General features: G+C 37.5%; 1 protein-coding gene across 1 annotated transcript in view; it reads right to left on the bottom strand.

Moving 5' to 3' along the window:
• Positions 1 to 2333: 2333 nt before the first annotated feature.
• Positions 2334 to 18649, bottom strand: part of ESF1 (ESF1 nucleolar pre-rRNA processing protein homolog) — a 30543-nt gene continuing 14227 nt past the window's right edge. The window contains exons 9-14 of the mRNA XM_027748002.2: positions 17446 to 17607; positions 10543 to 10664; positions 9199 to 9289; positions 4356 to 4423; positions 3436 to 3582; positions 2334 to 3275 (exon numbers count right to left, since the gene is read on the bottom strand). Coding sequence (XP_027603803.1) covers positions 2976 to 3275; positions 3436 to 3582; positions 4356 to 4423; positions 9199 to 9289; positions 10543 to 10664; positions 17446 to 17607 — 890 coding nt within the window. The 3' untranslated portion in view covers positions 2334 to 2975. The remainder of the gene's footprint in view (positions 3276 to 3435; positions 3583 to 4355; positions 4424 to 9198; positions 9290 to 10542; positions 10665 to 17445; positions 17608 to 18649) is intronic.

The following is an 18649-nucleotide window of genomic DNA, read 5'->3' on the forward strand; positions in this document are numbered from 1 at the left end:
GTTAGGGACAGAAAAAATACACAATACACCTTTCTGCCACCTTGCCTTGGTTTTTACAGGGATGCAGTAACATAGTCCTCTGCATGAAAAGGTCCATTTTTACTTTTAGAAAGTTGCAGTTTTTAAAGTATTCTAGGAAATAATGAAAATTACTGTGCCATCAGAAGTACCAGTGTTGTTGTTCCCATCACAGCTACAAAACTGAGACTGAGGCATTTAACTCATGATTTAAGACAAGTGCAAAACAACCTAATTACTCTAATACTTTTAAATATATATCATGTATAACATAGGTTTCTCAGACTTTATTTAGAAAACCCACAGTATTTTGGTTGGTTGGTTGGTTGGTTTGCTAAAAAAGTACGTGATGGCACAACTTACTATTATTTTTGGACACCACCAAAATATGAAAAGAACAAAGAGCCAACTTGCTATTAATTGGAAGTAATACATTTAATTTTGAGAAGGAGTAATTGAAAACATACGTGGTTCTTCATCTCTGGTTGTCTGATCTTTCTTGGTTTTTAAATAAACCCTCTTGTGATTTTCACTTGTAATATTAGAGCTTTAAATGCCTGGCTTAGACTTATAGCATGAGCTCTGCTGGCTCCCAACTTGGAGACAAACTGCTTTATACCAGACCTCCCTAAGTTGCTAGAAAAATTAGTTCTGTCTCACTTTTAAGAGTCTTGGGTTTTAATGTGTTATTTCACTGCCATCACTTTTGCTGGTTACATGACATTTAGTGAGAGGGAAAAATAAAATCAAATATAAAGTTAAGAAGCTAGAACTTCTAGACCCTATTTTCATGTTTTAAAAGGATGAGACGGCCAAAAACATAATTTGTTTTGTTTACACCAAGGGATATGAATTGCAAGGGGGGAAAGGAAAAAGAGGATTCAGAGATAATCATCTTATAAACAGACCAAAAAATTCCCATCTAAGATGCATACTGGGACAGAGCCTGCAGTTCTTCCCAACCATGATGCCTTGCCAGGACTTGGCAACTTGAGAACCAACCAACAAGGACACGTGATTAGATAAAATGATTGTACATTAAGCATTTCAGGTCAATACACATGACCACATGACAAAATAGTTTTTTCAACCAATAGTTAAAATCACTGTCAAATCTTCCTTCATCCTTTCTGTGCATTTTGTCTTGCTATGACTTCCAGGTAGAGGCCAGGCTTCCTAACTGGAAGAAAGAAGGTGGCCAGCACATGTACATGTGAAGAGAAGACACAACACAACCTAAACTATCTAATTTCAATAAAGAGTTCTCACAGTTTGTGACTTTTTAGTTTTATAACCATTTTTTTTTTCAAATTAGTCCTCCAGCCAAGTGAAGCATCAAGGACAGAGGATGGCAGGAGCACAGAAGTTCTGCTGGAGTTTTGTACCAGTGAGTCACTCAGCCTATCTGGGCATTCTGGAGGAGCAGAGATCCACCAGTGCCACACGTTGATTTCCTGTGAAGTTATAAAAACACTGAGCCAAAAAGAATTAGAGGATTAAGGAGTCAGTGCAGTTTGTTGCTTTCATCCCCCACCAAATTCGTTTTCCATACAAATTATTAAACAAAGTTATGGCAGACTATCTGTGGACCCAGTATTAAACCAAAATTAATCTGAAGATGTTCAAATGTTTACGAAGAGCAGTTGCATTTAAAACAGTTGAGGTCTGCAAATATTCCTCAGGTACATTGCTGCAAAGCATTCTTGTAAAATCCCATCTCCACCTGTATTTCCATATTGTGTTCCTTAATTCCTTCAGCCATTTTGGGCACTATACAGCCCCTCATGGGCTAAATCTAACTCTGTAATATCCTTTATGTAGTGAGATAAATTTACTTGCTATAAACACTAGTTTTCACTACCTATAATTTTAACCTCTGTTTAAATTTGCAGAACATTTTGGAAATTAACAATACTTCTTTCAAACTGCAAATTACCTTTCAGCTCCTTTCTAAAGTTTCCAGTCATTTTTTGATGCAATGTTTTATTTCCATTAGAGCTGATACAGCAAGCCCTTAAAAAAAACCCCACATCCCAACTCAACCCAAACCTTAAGACAAATCAACAGCCACATTCCAGGGAACAGCAATCATTTTCTACCTATTGTATTTTCCCTGCTCCACTGACACCTTCATCACCAACAAACAATATGGTTTCTAAAAATTGTATCATCTAGATCTGCCTTGGATTTTTTTTACACGTGCAATGTTGAAAGTCTTTCTCTATATGCAACCATAATCATGGGAATGTAATATTAATAGCAAAAAGTTTAATTTTGGCATAATTTGATGGAGGCGCAGAAGAAGAAAACACAGCTAATGCCCAAAATTCCTTTGGGCCAATTTAAACCATTTATTTCCAATGTATATTAATGAAACACTTCTAAATGGCAGTATTTCCATTAATTAGTTCTATTACCCAGGAAGTCTTTAAGGAAGAAATTAAAAAAGCATGTATATAATCTTTTAAAAATATACAAAAAACTTGTATACAAAATTTCTTCAATTTGTAGTCATATTACTTCCTTCTTTCTCAAGACAGGTATTCTTTACAGATCTCTGTGGAATTAAAAACTTTAAGATCACTCAGTCTCAGCAATAAGCCTCTGCAGAAGTGTTTTTATTATTTATAAATACAGCCATAATTAGGGCTACTTTTTGTAGCCATCTTCAGCACTTCTGTTATTTTTAAGAGATGACATGATACAAAACTAACTGCCCCAAAACCTATGTGTTTTCAAGGTGTAGCTTTCCAATAGTAGTACAAAACAGTAATTGTTGTGGCAGAGGAACAGTGTGATTATTACTCTAATTACTTTAAAACTCACCACCATAATTAAGTGACTGTTGGGGAAATTTTAGGTGGACAGGAGTCAGAGCAGGCTGCAGTAACTTCAGTAGGTGTCACCAGTTAGAAGAGCTGAGACTAAAGTAAAGTCCAAGTAAAACCAAAGTTCAGTTATTTGAATTTCTGCTTTTTCCTTGCCTGAAACTCTTCAGTTTTATTTTTGACAGACTTTATGAGCATTGACAAGGCAGGATCTATGGCTTTCTTAGCAACTTCTCCTTTCTTTGCCACCTTGTTCTCCTGGCCCTTGTTTGCCTCCTTAAGATCCTGCTCCTTTTCTTCTCTTCGGCGAGCTTTCTCTTCCAGGATCTTTTCTACTGCCTTTGTCTTCTTGAAGTTTGGATCCGAAGGATCCAAATTAAACAGGGGAGAAGTAAACATGGCTTGGAATCTTGTGTCAGCAACATTTACCTGAGGGCAGAAAGGGAGCATTTATTTTAGGTAACCTTTTCCCGTGGTAGCAAAGCTTTTAAACCCAATGAAATACGAGCTGTTTAAGGAGTCACAGCTCACGGGACTGTTTGTCATCCCTGGAACTGTTCCAGCCACAAAATCAAGAGTACTCCATTACCTGGAAGTCATCTTCTAGTAATTCTTTCCTTTTCATAAGAAGTTTCTTTTTCTTCTTGCTCAGATTCTGTTGTTCTACAATCTTTTTATAATTAAAGTGTTTTCTGGTGTCATCCTCATCATCCATCATCAGCAGGGCCATTTCAGCCTGTCACAAAACAAGAAGGTCCATGTACACAATGAAATTAGGTTTTCTATGAAAAATACAGCATCTTGTTAATAAAGCCTGCATGAGTGTACATTTATATCTAAGAGCTGAAATAGGGTTGTCAGGGCAGTATTATTTCATCCATAACAACATTCTTTTAACATTTTGAGGTGTATTTCCTTTTTATTAGATATAAATTAACCTAAAATATTTCCTTTTTATTGGATGCAAAAATAATTTCATATATAATAATATAATATGAATAACACAATGTTTTTATTATACATTTATATTATTATAATTAGTGTGATTAATATATAATAAAACTAATACTCTAATTTGAAAATTGTACACCATAATTTATAAGTTGCTAATGGATACAGTTTCATATTGAGATTTCTATACCAAAATAAAAATTAACATATCTGGATTTAATACATTTATTTAGTTAACTTGTTCTGAGAAAGAATGAACAGCAAACAACTCAATCTTCAAGGTTAAAAATCTACAGGTTTGAACACACAAATGTTTCATACAATGCTGATGTTAAAACGTAATGGTTCAGCACTGCCCAACAAACTTTTCTTTGGGTAGTTTCTGTTTTAAAAGCTCTCACTATTAAAATTATACAGTTTTGTAAACATTATGCAGTTTTATTAAAATTATACACTTTTATGCCATTGCCATCCTGTGCACTCACAAACACACACCAAATATTTGCAGAATTCAGGCAATGCAACATCTGTCATTCTTAACATTTTAAACCACTCTACCTTCTGTTTTTCAACTTCATCTTCATCTTCTGAGGTACTTTCTACTGATTGTGGCTTCTTCTTTAGATCTAAGTGCAAATAGAGGACATACTCACATTTATATAAGCTTTTGAATGAGGGTATAATTTACCTATGGTTAGAACCCTTAAGTACATCCCATTTTCTTGCAGTCAACACTGCAAGGTGTGGAAAAATGCTGAAAAGTTAATAAAAAACAAGCAGAGTTAAAGCAATAAAAATACACCGAATATTTGTTCAATGGAAGGAGCAGCAATATTCAAATGGCATAAACAAGTCAACAAAAAAAAAAGAACAGTTATGAAAGATGGATTTACTGTATTTTTCATAGAGCAGTAGAGAGAGGTATCACAACAGTGCAGGCAAACATATGACATCACACCACTCCCAGGGTGTTTTATCGTGGGAATTAAGATATAATTGACTCTGTTCAGCCTGAATATTGTTCTGATGAAGCTCTCCTACTCTCTCAGCATTTAGATACTGATTAGACAGACATGATTAGACAGACATAATGAACAGCAACAGCATAAGACATGAGTCAAACATAAACTAATGAAAACAGACCCATTTATAAATCCTACAGCATCAAATTATTCTCTTTGGAATGCCTGGAGATCTTGATCAAGAAGGAGCAGGAGAAGCAGAAGGTTTGGTTTCCTGACCTGAACCACATACTCTGACCTCTGAGCTTGGAATTACATTCCCAGGCAATTCACTGCAGCCCACTGGGGGTACTCTTAAGGAAGATACTTGGCTTCATTTTGCTAAGCCAGGTTTGTACTCAGACTAGAAATACAGACATGCCAGAAACACGTCAAGTTATATCACTGAGGATACTCTGGAACAGAACACATTTTTTGAGGAAGATTTTTTTCTGCCTTGACTATTCTCTTGACTATTTCTACGTGGATTCCAAGCTGGAAATGGATCTCCAGAAGAAGCAAACTGCCACCACCAAAAAATAAACTATCCTGATGCGCAATGTCATCAGCTTAAAAACTGTTCTTGATATAGTAGTTCCAAAAAACATGCAAGAAAATCAGATTTAGAAATAATATTGTTACTTAAACTACACAATTTAACTACACAATTTAAGTTAATGTGTAGAAGGGAGAAATAAATGTCTTCTGTAAGACTTCAACAACTGTGGAATCTTTTTTATCTTCCCAGATGCGGCTAAACTAGGGAAAAGGAAACAGGGCACAGAAATACAAATCAGAGACAATTATATGAGAAGTTAAATCAGTAAACCTCTGTCTTTCCACACATCCCTCAAGGAAAGGCCCCTCAAGTCACCTTCCCTCATCTTTCACTACATGTGGAATCACAGAAGTGAACACAGGTTATCTTTATGCCTTCAACGTTTTCTGTGGCTGCAGGTGGGGCTGAACCAGGAGCTGGTATCAAACTGAGCTCTCCTCCAAGAAAATAAATAAATTAATAGAACCCTTATTTCTTATTATGACGCTGTGCAGCCAATAAAACCATCTTTGGACCTAAAAATCACTCTTAGCACTCAAAAATTTGCACCATATTGAAAAGTTTGGTTTCAGAATTCCCAAATGGATCATTTTCTGTCTTTTCAATACACTCCTTCAGCAGTCCCTCTTCCCACATACATTCTGGAAGACACCCCCACACACACACTTTTTGCCCACTTATGGCAAACTGATTGCAAACCCTCAGATTTTTCCTAGCACCTCATTCCCACTGCCATCTTTTCATCAGGTTTGTTCCCCCTACAGCAGCAGACACCCCAGTGTTATGCAGAACCAGCTGGGAGCTGCTACCAGCCAGTAGGAAAAGCTTCCAGTCCTTGCTGGAATCCCCCCCTCAATCTGCAACTTGGCTCTTTCTCAGCTCAAGGATTTCGTTTGCAACGTTCACTTTGCACATCAACAACCTTCCAGTGCTGACAGCAAAAGCTAATCATAGTTCTGAGACTTCAGTACAGAGGCTGACCCCAAATCTAAAACCCCTCTCACAAGACCTCTTATCTGCCTTACTCAGAAGCTTGAGAGTCAGTCTCAAAAGCCTCACAAAGACACACAGTAAATGAGTCTTTTCATCTACTTTATCTTCCAAGTACAGGTTCTACAGCTATACTGAGATTTTGTTGTTAACCTCTAATGTCCCTGCAGTCCTACAGCTCCCTTCCAGCTTTAAAAAGCCATCAGTTCCTACATATATCATAAATGAGATCATGAGAAGGCATCAAATGGTTTGGAACCTAGAGGAGTTACAATAATGTTTAAAGACCTTTTCCTCAAAGAAGGATCAACAGAAATTACATTTAATAGTCTGAAGTGTTCTGAAACTATTCAGTGATCTCCAAAATCAGGACATTGCTCTCGTGTTAATAAGCAATTGCACTATTCAGCTATTAATTTTCCAACAGTTTAAGCTACAAGAGTCATTCTGTCTCCCATGAACCTTTTATGAGACCCCACAGAAACCAATGCAGCGAGACTGAAACTGGCCAAGCCAAATCCAAGTTTTCCAATGCTTTTTGAAACACTATGGGCATCAATGTAAAATGGAAGTGACAAATGATTTTTTTTTTTCTTGACAACATAAAACTAGAATCAAGCTTCTGGAATGCAACATCAAGGCTCATATATATGCAGCATCTGACATTTTAGCCCATGGTACTATTAAAAAAACACATGAAAAAACTGTGCAAAGCAAGCAGTATCATGAATTTCAGGAGGGCTGATGTGCACACACCTGCACCCTGCACAGCCATCCTTTGGGCACAGCAGGAATGAAGAATTCACTCTACCTGGCCTCTCCCAAGATGAAGCACCCCCATAGTGTAACAATCACTGCCTGCATTACAAACAGTTACCAGGAACAAAGACATACCTGAGGAATTTATGCTTGAGTAGACTTCCCATAATTTCCAGTTCTCCTTTCGTAGCACTCAAAGGTGTTGTGCCCTTTGCATGCTACAGCCAATTAGTGAATCCAGCACGGGAGCAAATGCAGCCCTGCAAAACCCTAACAGCACTGCTGCATCCTTAGCTCCTGCACTGCTCCCCAGGAGGCTGCAAACATCCCCTGTCACATGCTTTTTCAGCATAATCCAAGATAATCTGACAGTCAGTTGAAGGGAATTGTGTATGGCTTATGAAAAATGATGACCATTCGAGTTATTGCTGCCTGTACCCTACATACAAAGTTGGTGGAGTTCCACTGAAGTTCAAAGATGATTGTAACCCATTTTCCCCCACTGCATAAGTTAGCTGTGCTTAAAAGCAACCCCAGCTGTGAGACAGAAGTTGTTCTGGGTAAACTTGGTGAAAGCCAAAGTTGTACAGTGTAATTACCATTAAAACATCTCCTGGCTTGCAGCCGACCACTGTCCCCTCCCTTTAAAACCTCTCCAGGGCTAACCATGTTCTGGTTTTCTCCTGTATCTCAGCAGATTATCAGTAATCTTGCAGACAAAAGCTTCACTTTTCTTAACCTTTATGTCTATTTTATTATCCTCACAGACTCCACAAACATTAAAGTCTATTCCCCAGATTATGGACAAGAAGGTTTAAGGATGTGCAGATACAACCATTCACTACTGAGCCCCTCCAGGGCACAAAGAACTTCTCACATAAAACAGAAGGAAACATTTTATCAGAGATTTTGTATAATATGTTGAAACGTCAAATATTAGCATGAGAGTACCTAGGTAACCTTGCTACTGAAGAAAAACTAAAAAATTTGGTGGTAGGAATGGTATCTTTAGAATGAGTTATTTCAGAACCTGTAAACAACTCACCATGGCAGAAAACAGCATTACATGACACCATAGATTGTTTTTTCTAAGACATGGGCAGGACTTGCCCTACTGTTCTGTACTTCAGACTATTAAAACCTACACATAAGCACAGAGTCATTCAGGTTTTGCTTTTTAATTATTTACTTTCCCCTAACACAAATATCAAACAATCAGGTCAGAAGCCTGTGCTGGCTGGTATCAAATTAAAAGTGATTTACACTTTTTAAATGGAATTTGGATTTGCACTGCTCTGCTGAACCCCACCCATCAAACCAATACACTGGTAATATTTGTAAATCTATTGCTATCTTCTTTTTGTTTGTTTTCTTCTGTCTTTTTTTCTTCTTTTAATGGACTTTAGTATGAACCACCTTTAGGTTTTGGTTCCCAAAACCACGGAATGCCAGGAACTCACCAATACTGATTTTAACCAGTAAAATCACATGAAATAAATTTGCTGTTATCACAGCAAAAGTTAATTTAGACATCTGACTGAAGAGCTTGTAAAAAAGGTGTCCTCGAAATCTAATGTGAGCAAGTTATTTCCTAAAATACTGCATTTCACTGTTTGTGTTTCTATGCAGCCAAGAGTACACAAGAGAAAATGTGTATCAGCCTGGAAGAAAAATGATTTCTTCTGAAAGACAACTTTGTTTATAATGCAAAAAAGTTTGATGTTTTTGTAACTGACCCACATTTCGAAGGGACTCATATATATCTGGCTCTTCCTCTGTAAAAGGATACAGACTTTAAAAGCAATGGAGTTCTCTCCTCTGGAATATTTAGGGGAGCAGCTTGTTTTTAACATCCAGCCCCAGAAACTGGCTAACTAATGGTATCTGCTGAAAGCTGACAGGACATTCCCTACCATTCCACATATCAAAACAGGCATCATTTTACAAGAACAGCAATTTCAGGCAAATGACACCTACTTCATTTAATTCTGAATATTCTGTCTGTGCATTTACTCCAGGCTGGCTTTGTTCTGAAAGCTCAGCATTTAAAGAAAGGGCAGATTTATTCCCCAAGTCACCTGTCTTGACCCACCTGTTTTCTCTAATTCTTCAGCAAAATACGGGTCGTTGAGATCAACATCAGGTGGAAGTTCATCTTCACTCTCTTCTCTCTCAGCAGTGGCCTGTAACAAAGCACAAATATTATTTCAATCAACATATGAACAACCATTTAAGTTTCACTGGAATTAGATGTTCCCTCTGTTACTAACTGTGAAGATGAAAACTGAAATACTGTACATGGAACATCATAAAACTGGAATACACTAAAAACTGCTATAAAGACAGATCAACAATTTAAAACCTGTTTCACACGTTTAAAGCTTTTTATTAAGTGTACCCCCAAACTGTGATGTACCAGCCAACCACTCCAGCAAATTACAGGATCACAGCACTGTTATATCCTCCCTTTGTGTTCCACAGATTTTCTACTTGGGCAAATACTTGAACAAGGAGCTTCATTTTGTGGTCCGAATTTCAAAAAGACTGAGCTTGGATTTAAAATATCAGATTTTATGTGCCCCTTGACTTAATTTATCTGACTGAACAAGAGTATTACGCCAGAAAAAGTTGCTCTGCTACCTAACAGAGCTACTTTATTCAGAACACCCATGAGGTTGAAGAAGTTACTCATCAAATGCCAGTGAAAAGTAATTGGAAGTCAAGGTGTAGAGATTACTCTCAGTAACATTATTCTGCAATGAGTTATATTCAGAGTAATTTAAGAAGTTAGGGAAGCTAAATTCTGTATGCCACACGCCTTTTTTCAAGCACAGGCACAAATATTTCAGTTATCTGCCTATTCCTGCACATCACTGCCACAGGAGTCAGCTGCTTCACCATTACTTTCCATATGTGAGAAGATGAAGCAACAGCAATTTTCACATTAGTACAGGACTGTTTTGTTATTTACACACAAAGCTGTTTACCAAATTTGCTCTTGCAAATTGAAAATGGAATAGTTCTTTGTGGCTATTAATTCTTTGCCAGCTTTGGCAAACAATCCTGTATTATTTTAGCCCCAACATTTCCAAAACTACAATTATCATTCTCATCACAGCTTTGCACACAGTAGCAAAAAGACCCCTCCTAATGCATTCCAAATGCAAATTAAAGCCAACTGTTATTATGAATAATTTCTCTTTAAAGCAGCACAAGTAGATAAATGAAGTTTTGTGTAACATATGTATGGTCAGTAGTATCCTGAATATCATTTGCTCTCTAAGTTTGATGAGGTATCCCAGTCTTTCCACACGAGTAACTACCGCATATTTTAACCTTAAAATAGCAGCTATACAATCTTCTACTTAGTTTATCCAAAACAAACAATATCAGCAATTTAAGAAAACAAACAAAAAGTGGCCAATGTAAACATTACCTTTCTCTTTTTTTTAAGCATTCTTTTTTCTTTCTTCTTCTCTAGATATTTTTGCCATGGAGTCAGGTTATCCTTTCCTTCCAACCTGTTTTTGACCATTTCTTCAGCAGTTTCTTTGAGGCCTAGAAAAAAAAAAAACACTCCATAGTAAACTACAGAAATGAGATGAATCTGAATTTTTTTTAATCAACCGTTTTCTCCTTCGTAAAAGAATAATCTAGTTTTTCTTTAACAAGTCCATAAAAACAACGTAAATATTGCTTAAAACAACATCTTTATAAAGAAGATCACTTTACAGGATGTGTTTTTCCAAATAAAACATTCCTTCAGTAAAAACTGTACAAGAGTCAGAAGAAGAGCTTCCTTATGTGATACCTGATTCCCAACATTCTTGCTGCTCCCAGGAAAGGTCTCCTCTCCCCACATTAGACTGTGCAGTCCACAGATGCCACTTTTTGAGTAACACAAGAAAAATAACAACAGGCATACACAGAGCCATTGTGTTTAATGTACCACACTCTAATTAGTTAAGATTCTGAATTAGTTTCTGAAACTTTGCCTCTGTGACAATATTGTGATAATGCTGCAGGATCTCTGCTGACCAGTGTATTTTTTGTTCATCATTATAAATGAGAACAGTAAGATATTATTTGAATAAATTTAAAATAAAAATAAATACACAGCTAGAAGGCTCAGAAAAACTGTGAATAAATCCCCCAAATTTCTTGCATTGTGTACTAATGTCATGACATTACAGTTTTTTAGTTAAACTAGACAAAGTATTTTAAAGTTATCTAGTCATTTAAGGCTACTTAGTACTAGTCTGCTTTAACAACAGAAAATTATCTAAAATAAAAAAAACAGTAGGTTCCTGGTATGACAGCAAATCTAGATTTAGATTCAATGCTTCAGTTAAACAGCTTGCTTTTGTTTTTTAAAGTATTTATTAACAAGAAGATGAGGTTAAGGGCACAGATCACTTGAAACACATCAGCCTCTCAAAAAACCAAAAAAATAAATAGTTGAAAGAGTGTTTTCTGTTATCACTAGTTGCCAGTTCAAACTGTAATAACTCAAGATCAAAAAAACACCAAATTTGTAAAACAAAAAGAAAAGGAAAAAGCAGCAAGAGAAATAAACCATCCTCTTACTTGATTAGCACACCAAGTGAGTAAAAGTAGTTTGTGTATTTAGCAGCTGTGTGAACTGAAAGACAGAAGGAGAAAAGTACCATTCTATCACCAGACAGATTTCTGAAAAACTCGATACACTTCAGGAATGCTTTTTCAAAAGTCATTACATCACACAGCACTTGGATGTTATGAGGACAAACACTGATTTCAGATGCAGCTTATGCACTTTCAGCCCCTTCCTCACAGGATGGGCACTTGCAAGAGCAAAATTCCTTGATGGAAAGAGATGAACTGACTTCTGCACTGGAGCAGAATTCAGTGGCAGGACCAGAATCCACTTCCCTGGCAGGAGGTAATAACTGAGCAATAAAGGATTTTTCTCCTACCTGCAATTCCTTGCTTCCTTCACTACATACTTCTTTTTTTTTCAGCTTCTGTAACAAAGCAGTCAGATATCCCACAGGTAACATCCTCTCCTGGGAAATGACTGAAATATCTTGGGAGTTTGGAGGAATCGTGTTTCTGCTTTGTCCTCCAAGTCTGCTATTTGCCATCTCTTCCCCAATTCTACTTGTTCTGATTTTCTCCCTTCAGCAACCCCTTCTTGCCACCCCAGTCCAGCCCTCACCTGACCACATCCTACTCTCCCGCCCCTCATTCCAGTTTTACTGCTCAGGAATCATACTGGGACCTCTCCAGATGTCCTAGACTAGATCCCATTCTTTCTCAGGTTTCTCAATTTGCCAGTCACTGCTCCTCCTCATTCCTTCCAGCTCTCCTCCATATGGAAGAGCTGAAAACAGGGATCATAATGGAAAAAATGGGCACTTTCATGGACAGTCCTGCCCTTCCACAGAAGGGCAGGCAGAACGTTTTTCTGGAAAACTGCAAACACCAATCCCTGTCCCGGTGCTTGTCCACACTCCAAAAACAATTCCCAGCCTGGAGAGCTGGTTACAACGCATCTGAAATACGAAGTGTGGACAAGATCTAAAATCATATTAAACCACAGAATCATAGGAAGGAAAGAGTGGAGCAAAAACAAGATAAAGGATCCTTCTATTATCCTGGAGAGATGACAGAATTAACAGTAAGTGGAAAAGTGTTACAGCCACAAAAATCTGGTGCTAAACCAGCAAACGAATCAGAGCCACAATAAAGGAAGGATATTGCATAGGTTCACTAAAAACGTGCCATTAAGAAACCCTCTCATACAACAAGAACAAACATTGTTATCTCCAAAGTCAATGAAAGCAGAGTCATCAGCTTCCCAGAAACTGAACTACTACGACTTTGGATACTACTTTGGAGTACATTTATGGAAAAAATTACTGGTCAGGTACCAACCTTGCAGATCCTCTCTGAAGGTAGTAAATGCAGAATTAAAAAGTATATGTCGCATCTCCAGAGAAAGAGAGACCCCTGAGAGACATCTCAAAGGAGGTTACAATATTTCTGATTTATTTGCCTGGAAAATGGAATCATTTGATCCATCTGGCACTGAAGGACTTGGAGGAAAATCCAGCCCTTTCTTGTGGTATTTGGCAGTCTCATGAAAGGCATTCGAGTTTCTCCACAGATTAGAATGGCTTAGAAACTACTGTCCAGACCACTTCCCGGGAATAAGAGTGTATTTAAGTGGTCAAAAGGATTTTGATTGCAGAAGGGGAAAGGAATTGTCTACTTTAGGTAGAGTTATTAGCTGGCCATAGAAAGGGCTAATTTATACCCTTATCAATATATTTAATTTTTTTTTTTAGAATAAATGAATCACACTGGTTTCATTTAATCTTCACAAAGAAAGGAAAGAGAGGAAAAGGTCATCTTTATTAGCATGCAACTAAATCACTCTTGAGCTAAAGGATTAAAAGTGTGACAAATACTTAAAAAAACTAAGTACACTCTTGTCACCCTGATGGGAAAGTGAAGGAGGGTGGGCAAGCCAGAACTTTTACTTCTCTAAACACTTAGTTTGGAAAACTTGTGCAAGTTTAACAGCCTGCATGTGTCACACTTATTAGAGGCTAAAAAGATAAATCTCTGTTCTCAGGAAATTCTAAATGAGCGAGTTCATCTTGCATGTAATGTCTCACCAGAATAAAGAACCATCTTGTTGCTGGTGGGTAAAAGGAATGGCAGGTAAATGCTCTGTTAATGTTAGAATTTGTCACCCCCAAAGACAAAATGTTAAGTCCAAACAGTGATCCAGGTGGAGATATACATTCCATAGGAGCTTTTCTGTGCTCTACATAATCTCTAACAACACACAGTTGGGCTTTACTGTGCACTTTACAGAGACATGAATGCTTTCTATTCTGTTTCTGACAAAAACAAATCTGAAATTTTCCTTTAAGCCCAGCTAAATATTGACATCTCCTTCTTCCCAAAGGAAGAATTTTTAAGTCAAATAAAAACAAAACAAAACAAAACAAAACTTGGCTGAATATCTTCAAGAAATGCAGTTGTGGTCTTCTCCCTCTTCACTTTCTAAAGGGAGCTCTGGGAGCTGGATAAGGATTCATAGTAATTGTTGCTTAAATCAGATATGATTAAGAAAACAGATGGATGCTTAAATATAACACTGATTTTGTGCCTAGAAGAAACAGACCAAAGAGAGTTGGAACTACATCTAATTTATTTTTGCTGGCACTGTGGTTTATTTAAAACTATTATGATTCAAGAATAACTGAATCATTCACGAAGTATGCTTTCTATAACCATGTGTAAATATCTGTGCCAAAACTCAATTTTTTAAATTAATTCAGATCTCTGCCTTTCAATTGAAAAACTTCCTAGATTTAACTGTTGTAATTCTTCTGTGTATTAAACATTTGGGCAGGAAAAAGATTTTGCAGTAAGTCAAGCACATTAAAGCAGAGCTTGATAATAAAAATATTTCAACAGACGTAAACTAGTTCTGAAAAAAATTAAGGAGCCTTAAGAGATTACAACAAAAGCTATTTTTGAATGCTCAGGACGCTCCAATTGAACATAATTAAATTGTTTTGGAATTTAAAGAAGCACATTTGTTCAAGAAAAAAATAACATAGCAACTAATGTACCTCCCATAAGGAAACACAGCTCTGACTATGTAGATATTGCCAGAGCTATAAACTACTGTTCAGTGTGTGCTGACTGTGCTCCACCATAAATATATATATAAAAGTATCCCTTTGAGGTGTGCAGGACCTGCTCTCCAAATGCTGCCTGAAGTCAGTAACAGCTGAACTTTTGACTCAAAAGCCAAGTTAAAACACTGGTCTTCACTTTCAGGACTTGTGTTTTGGACAAAACCACATTGCAGGGGCTAATACCCAGAAGGGGCATTGCTGACCTCGAGGAGGTGAACAGTCTCTAGCAAAGGCAAGTGAGCTCTTCTATGACTTCCAGAACCTCTGCTCTTGGATCATCAACTAATTTTTTTCAGGGCAAGAAATGAGGAAACAATGACATACTGCAAAATCAGAGTTGCTAAATTAATGTGAAATACTACAAACCAGCAATGTAAACTTCATTGTGCACCCATGCACATTAAACCCAGTATCATATGAACAAACCTGACCCAGGACACGGACATCCAGCTGAATTTGGACAAAGTCAGTCAAATTTATTAGGATGGGGGGGTGGTTTGGTTTGTTTGGGTTTTTTTTACCATCTCTCAAAAGAGATGACATAGCAGAAGTCCCAGGAGCCCCCCAAGAAGGTGCAGTAAGGAAGGAGTTGGACTAGATGTAGTATGGGACAAATCCAATTTTCTGAAGTCAAGTTCCATTGCAAAGAAACATGGAGCCCATGGATTAGAGAACTGGATTCCATCTCCACTACAGTCAACACCCCATTTCTACTGAATGTGAATTAATTTAATTGTAACATGCAAGGCACAGAGTTAAGAGGGAAAGCCTCTAACAAAACTTCTTGCTTTCACTGGGCAGGAGACACTAAAGAGAGACTAAAGACTAAACCAATTTTTGTTCTTCTAAAATGAATGGTTTGCTCCAGATTCCTGACTATGTCACCACATTAAGTTGCTTAGACTTTTTTTAATTTACAGAACCTCTTTCATACAAGTTGCAAGATTCTTCAGAAGACAGCAAGTAAAACAAACAAAAAACAACCCCAAACCAACACAAAAGATGGTAGCTTTAAACTATGTATAAATAAAAAGATATATAATTGCAGAACACATTCCTAGCAGTAATTAGTTTGACTGTGGTTTCCGCCAAGTAACAAATACTTGTAAAAATCCTATAACAGATTCTATGTATGGGAACTCTTTGGTCTTGAATGTCCAGTGACAGGATGAATTAACTACTGAGCAAACAACACCACAAATGCAAGTACTGACACGCTGTGGACAGATGGAGTACAACTCTGTGTCAGCAAACACTTGTCCTGTCGCCCATGATACAGCTTCTTCTAAAAGGTTTTGGAATAATTCATGCCAGAAATTACTGGAATCATATATTTCAATTATATTAATTGAAAGCATACAATTATTTTTAATGCCAGTGTACCCTTTCAGATACAGACCTTCTTATAAAGAAATAGGAATAAAACTGTTCTGTTCAGTTCAATCCATCTCAGTGAACCACTACAGACCAGAATATTTAAGAAGTGAGCATTTATATTCAACAGAAGTTATCTAAGTGAACTCAGGATAATATTAGGGTGAGTGACATAATTCCTATCTGGAATTAACCCACAGTGGTGAAGGGCCTGAATTCTGATCCATCTCTGGTCTCTGTATTTATAGTAACAGATGAGGCTGTGTCCTGCCATAGCCTGCACCTGCTGAGCCGATGCAGCACCTTGCTGCTCCCAAAAAGGGAATGTCATACTTCCCTAGTCTTTGGGCTGCATTGTTTAACCCTCTGAACATTCACCAAATGCTTCCATTTGCACATCTGACTCAGCGGAAAAGATCCAGATTTTTTTCTCCTTTTCCAGAGTAGTTCTGCCTTTTTAGCAAACAAAATTAAGTTTGCAAAGAGACATACCCAGTGCCAGGGCTGGTTCAGGCATTCAGAATGAGTTCTGAGCCAGCATCAAGGAGGAAATGCCCCAGAGATCCCTTTGTGGATGTAGGGAACTGTTACCCTGGCTCATACACCTCATGGAAAGCACCCAGCCAAAAACAACACAGGAGAATCAATTTGAATGTTTTATCAACATAAAGGAAAAAAGAACTGACTTTTGGATCTCAGAGTGAGTTCTGCTGGGATGCCACATGGTGAAGTTACCTTTGTTTTAGTTTCCAGATGACAATCTGTATGTCACTATCCCTCAACTTCTCTTCCTGGTAACCTTCCTTCTCCCAGAGCAGTCTCACTGGAAGGCCAGACTTCTCCCTTCTACGTTCCCCCAAATCTTTATCATAATGCAAGCAAGACTTTCAAACCATTCTCCTCTAATTTTATGGCATGTTAACAAATCATACTGGTTTTCCTTTTTAAAAGCATAGGTATGTTTCATGATTTCATGGCAAACATGTGAATTCTATTTTAAAAAGTCTATAAAGTGATGAATGAAAAAGCAAATACAAAAGAAAAAAACCTGGATTAAAAGAAAGCTACAAAAAGAAACTTAGAGCTGAGGAACTGAGTTCAGTCATATTATTTCTTTTATTTGCCTCTTTCTAAACAATCTGGATTTCAATTTATGGGAAAAAAAGGTTTGTTTCTCCTACTATAAATTCAGCACCTTACACTATATCCCTGTTAGCAGGCCAATACTGCATATCCTCCAAGGCAGGAAAAAAAATAAAACTTACCTGGAACCCATTTAATCTCCATTCCTATATCCTTCTCTTCCTGTTTTTTCTCTTTTTCTTGGATACTTTGCAAAAGTTCTCTGTACTTGGCAATTTGCTCTTCATCATCTTTTTGGCTTTTCCTCGGTTTGTCGTCTTCCATTTCATTAACTACATCACCATCTAGAAAGAGAGAGGAAAACTATCACAGGCAGCCTCAAACAAGTGAGCAACTGAAGTTCACATTTAGAAACACCTTCTTAAATGAAATAAAAATAGTATCTGAAAAGACAAAAGAAAATTCGTTCAGCAAATCCCTGATTGGACACAGCATCCTTTACTGTATTTTAAAATTATTAGTTTCAGACTCCCTTACAGCAGGGCAGTACCTAAATCTCAAAAAACAATGCTGTAAAGCATTTTGAAAACAGAATCCTACGTTTAAAAAAGCAAACTTTGAAAGATTCTGTAACAGAGATAATTATTCAATGCCTTCACCTTCAGTGACTTGCTGAATTAACAAATGACACAAGATGGAAAGAAGGCTTTTTTTTCCTTTTTTTTTTCCTAGTTAAACACAAAGAAAATGTGACTTACAATAAGCTTTTAACAAATATTTGAGAGAGAATAGGCTTTAAAGATGCTGCAGATCCTTGAACTGTAGAAAACTAGGTTTGGGATAGGCTGCTTTTCTTCTGGTTCAGCATTAAGCTGTGCTTCCTACAGTACTGAACTGCAGGGACAGCACAAGTGGTGTCTAGAAAGACATATCAGATTGCAAGTCTGGTTTTTGGCTAAAAGTGATGTGTGACACTGTTCTTTTCCACATCCCATCACTGCACAAAGCTGGTTGTGGGCCGGAAGCAGAAATATTTACTGTTCATAGAATCAGAGAATCATTTAGGTTGGAAAAGACCTTTAAGATCATTGAGTCCAACCATTAACCCAGCACTGCCCACCACTAAACCTTGTCCCCAGGTGCCACATCTACATGGATTTAAAATACCTCCAGGGATGGGGACTCAGCGACTTCCCTGGGCACCTTGTTCCAATATCCACCACCTTTCCCTCATCCACCATGTCATAAAAGATTAGTCAAGCAGGACCTTCCTTTCCCAAGCCTATGCTGACTGGGCCTGATCCTCTGGTTGTCCTGTACAAGCCATGTGATGGCACTCAAGCTGATCTGCTCCATGACCTTCCCCAGCAGCAAGGTCAGGATGAC

Source organism: Pipra filicauda, unplaced genomic scaffold (assembly GCF_003945595.2).
Source record: "Pipra filicauda isolate LSUMZ 115617 unplaced genomic scaffold, ASM394559v2 scaffold77_size3566232_pilon, whole genome shotgun sequence".
In the NCBI taxonomy this organism is placed as follows: Eukaryota; Metazoa; Chordata; class Aves; order Passeriformes; family Pipridae; genus Pipra; species Pipra filicauda.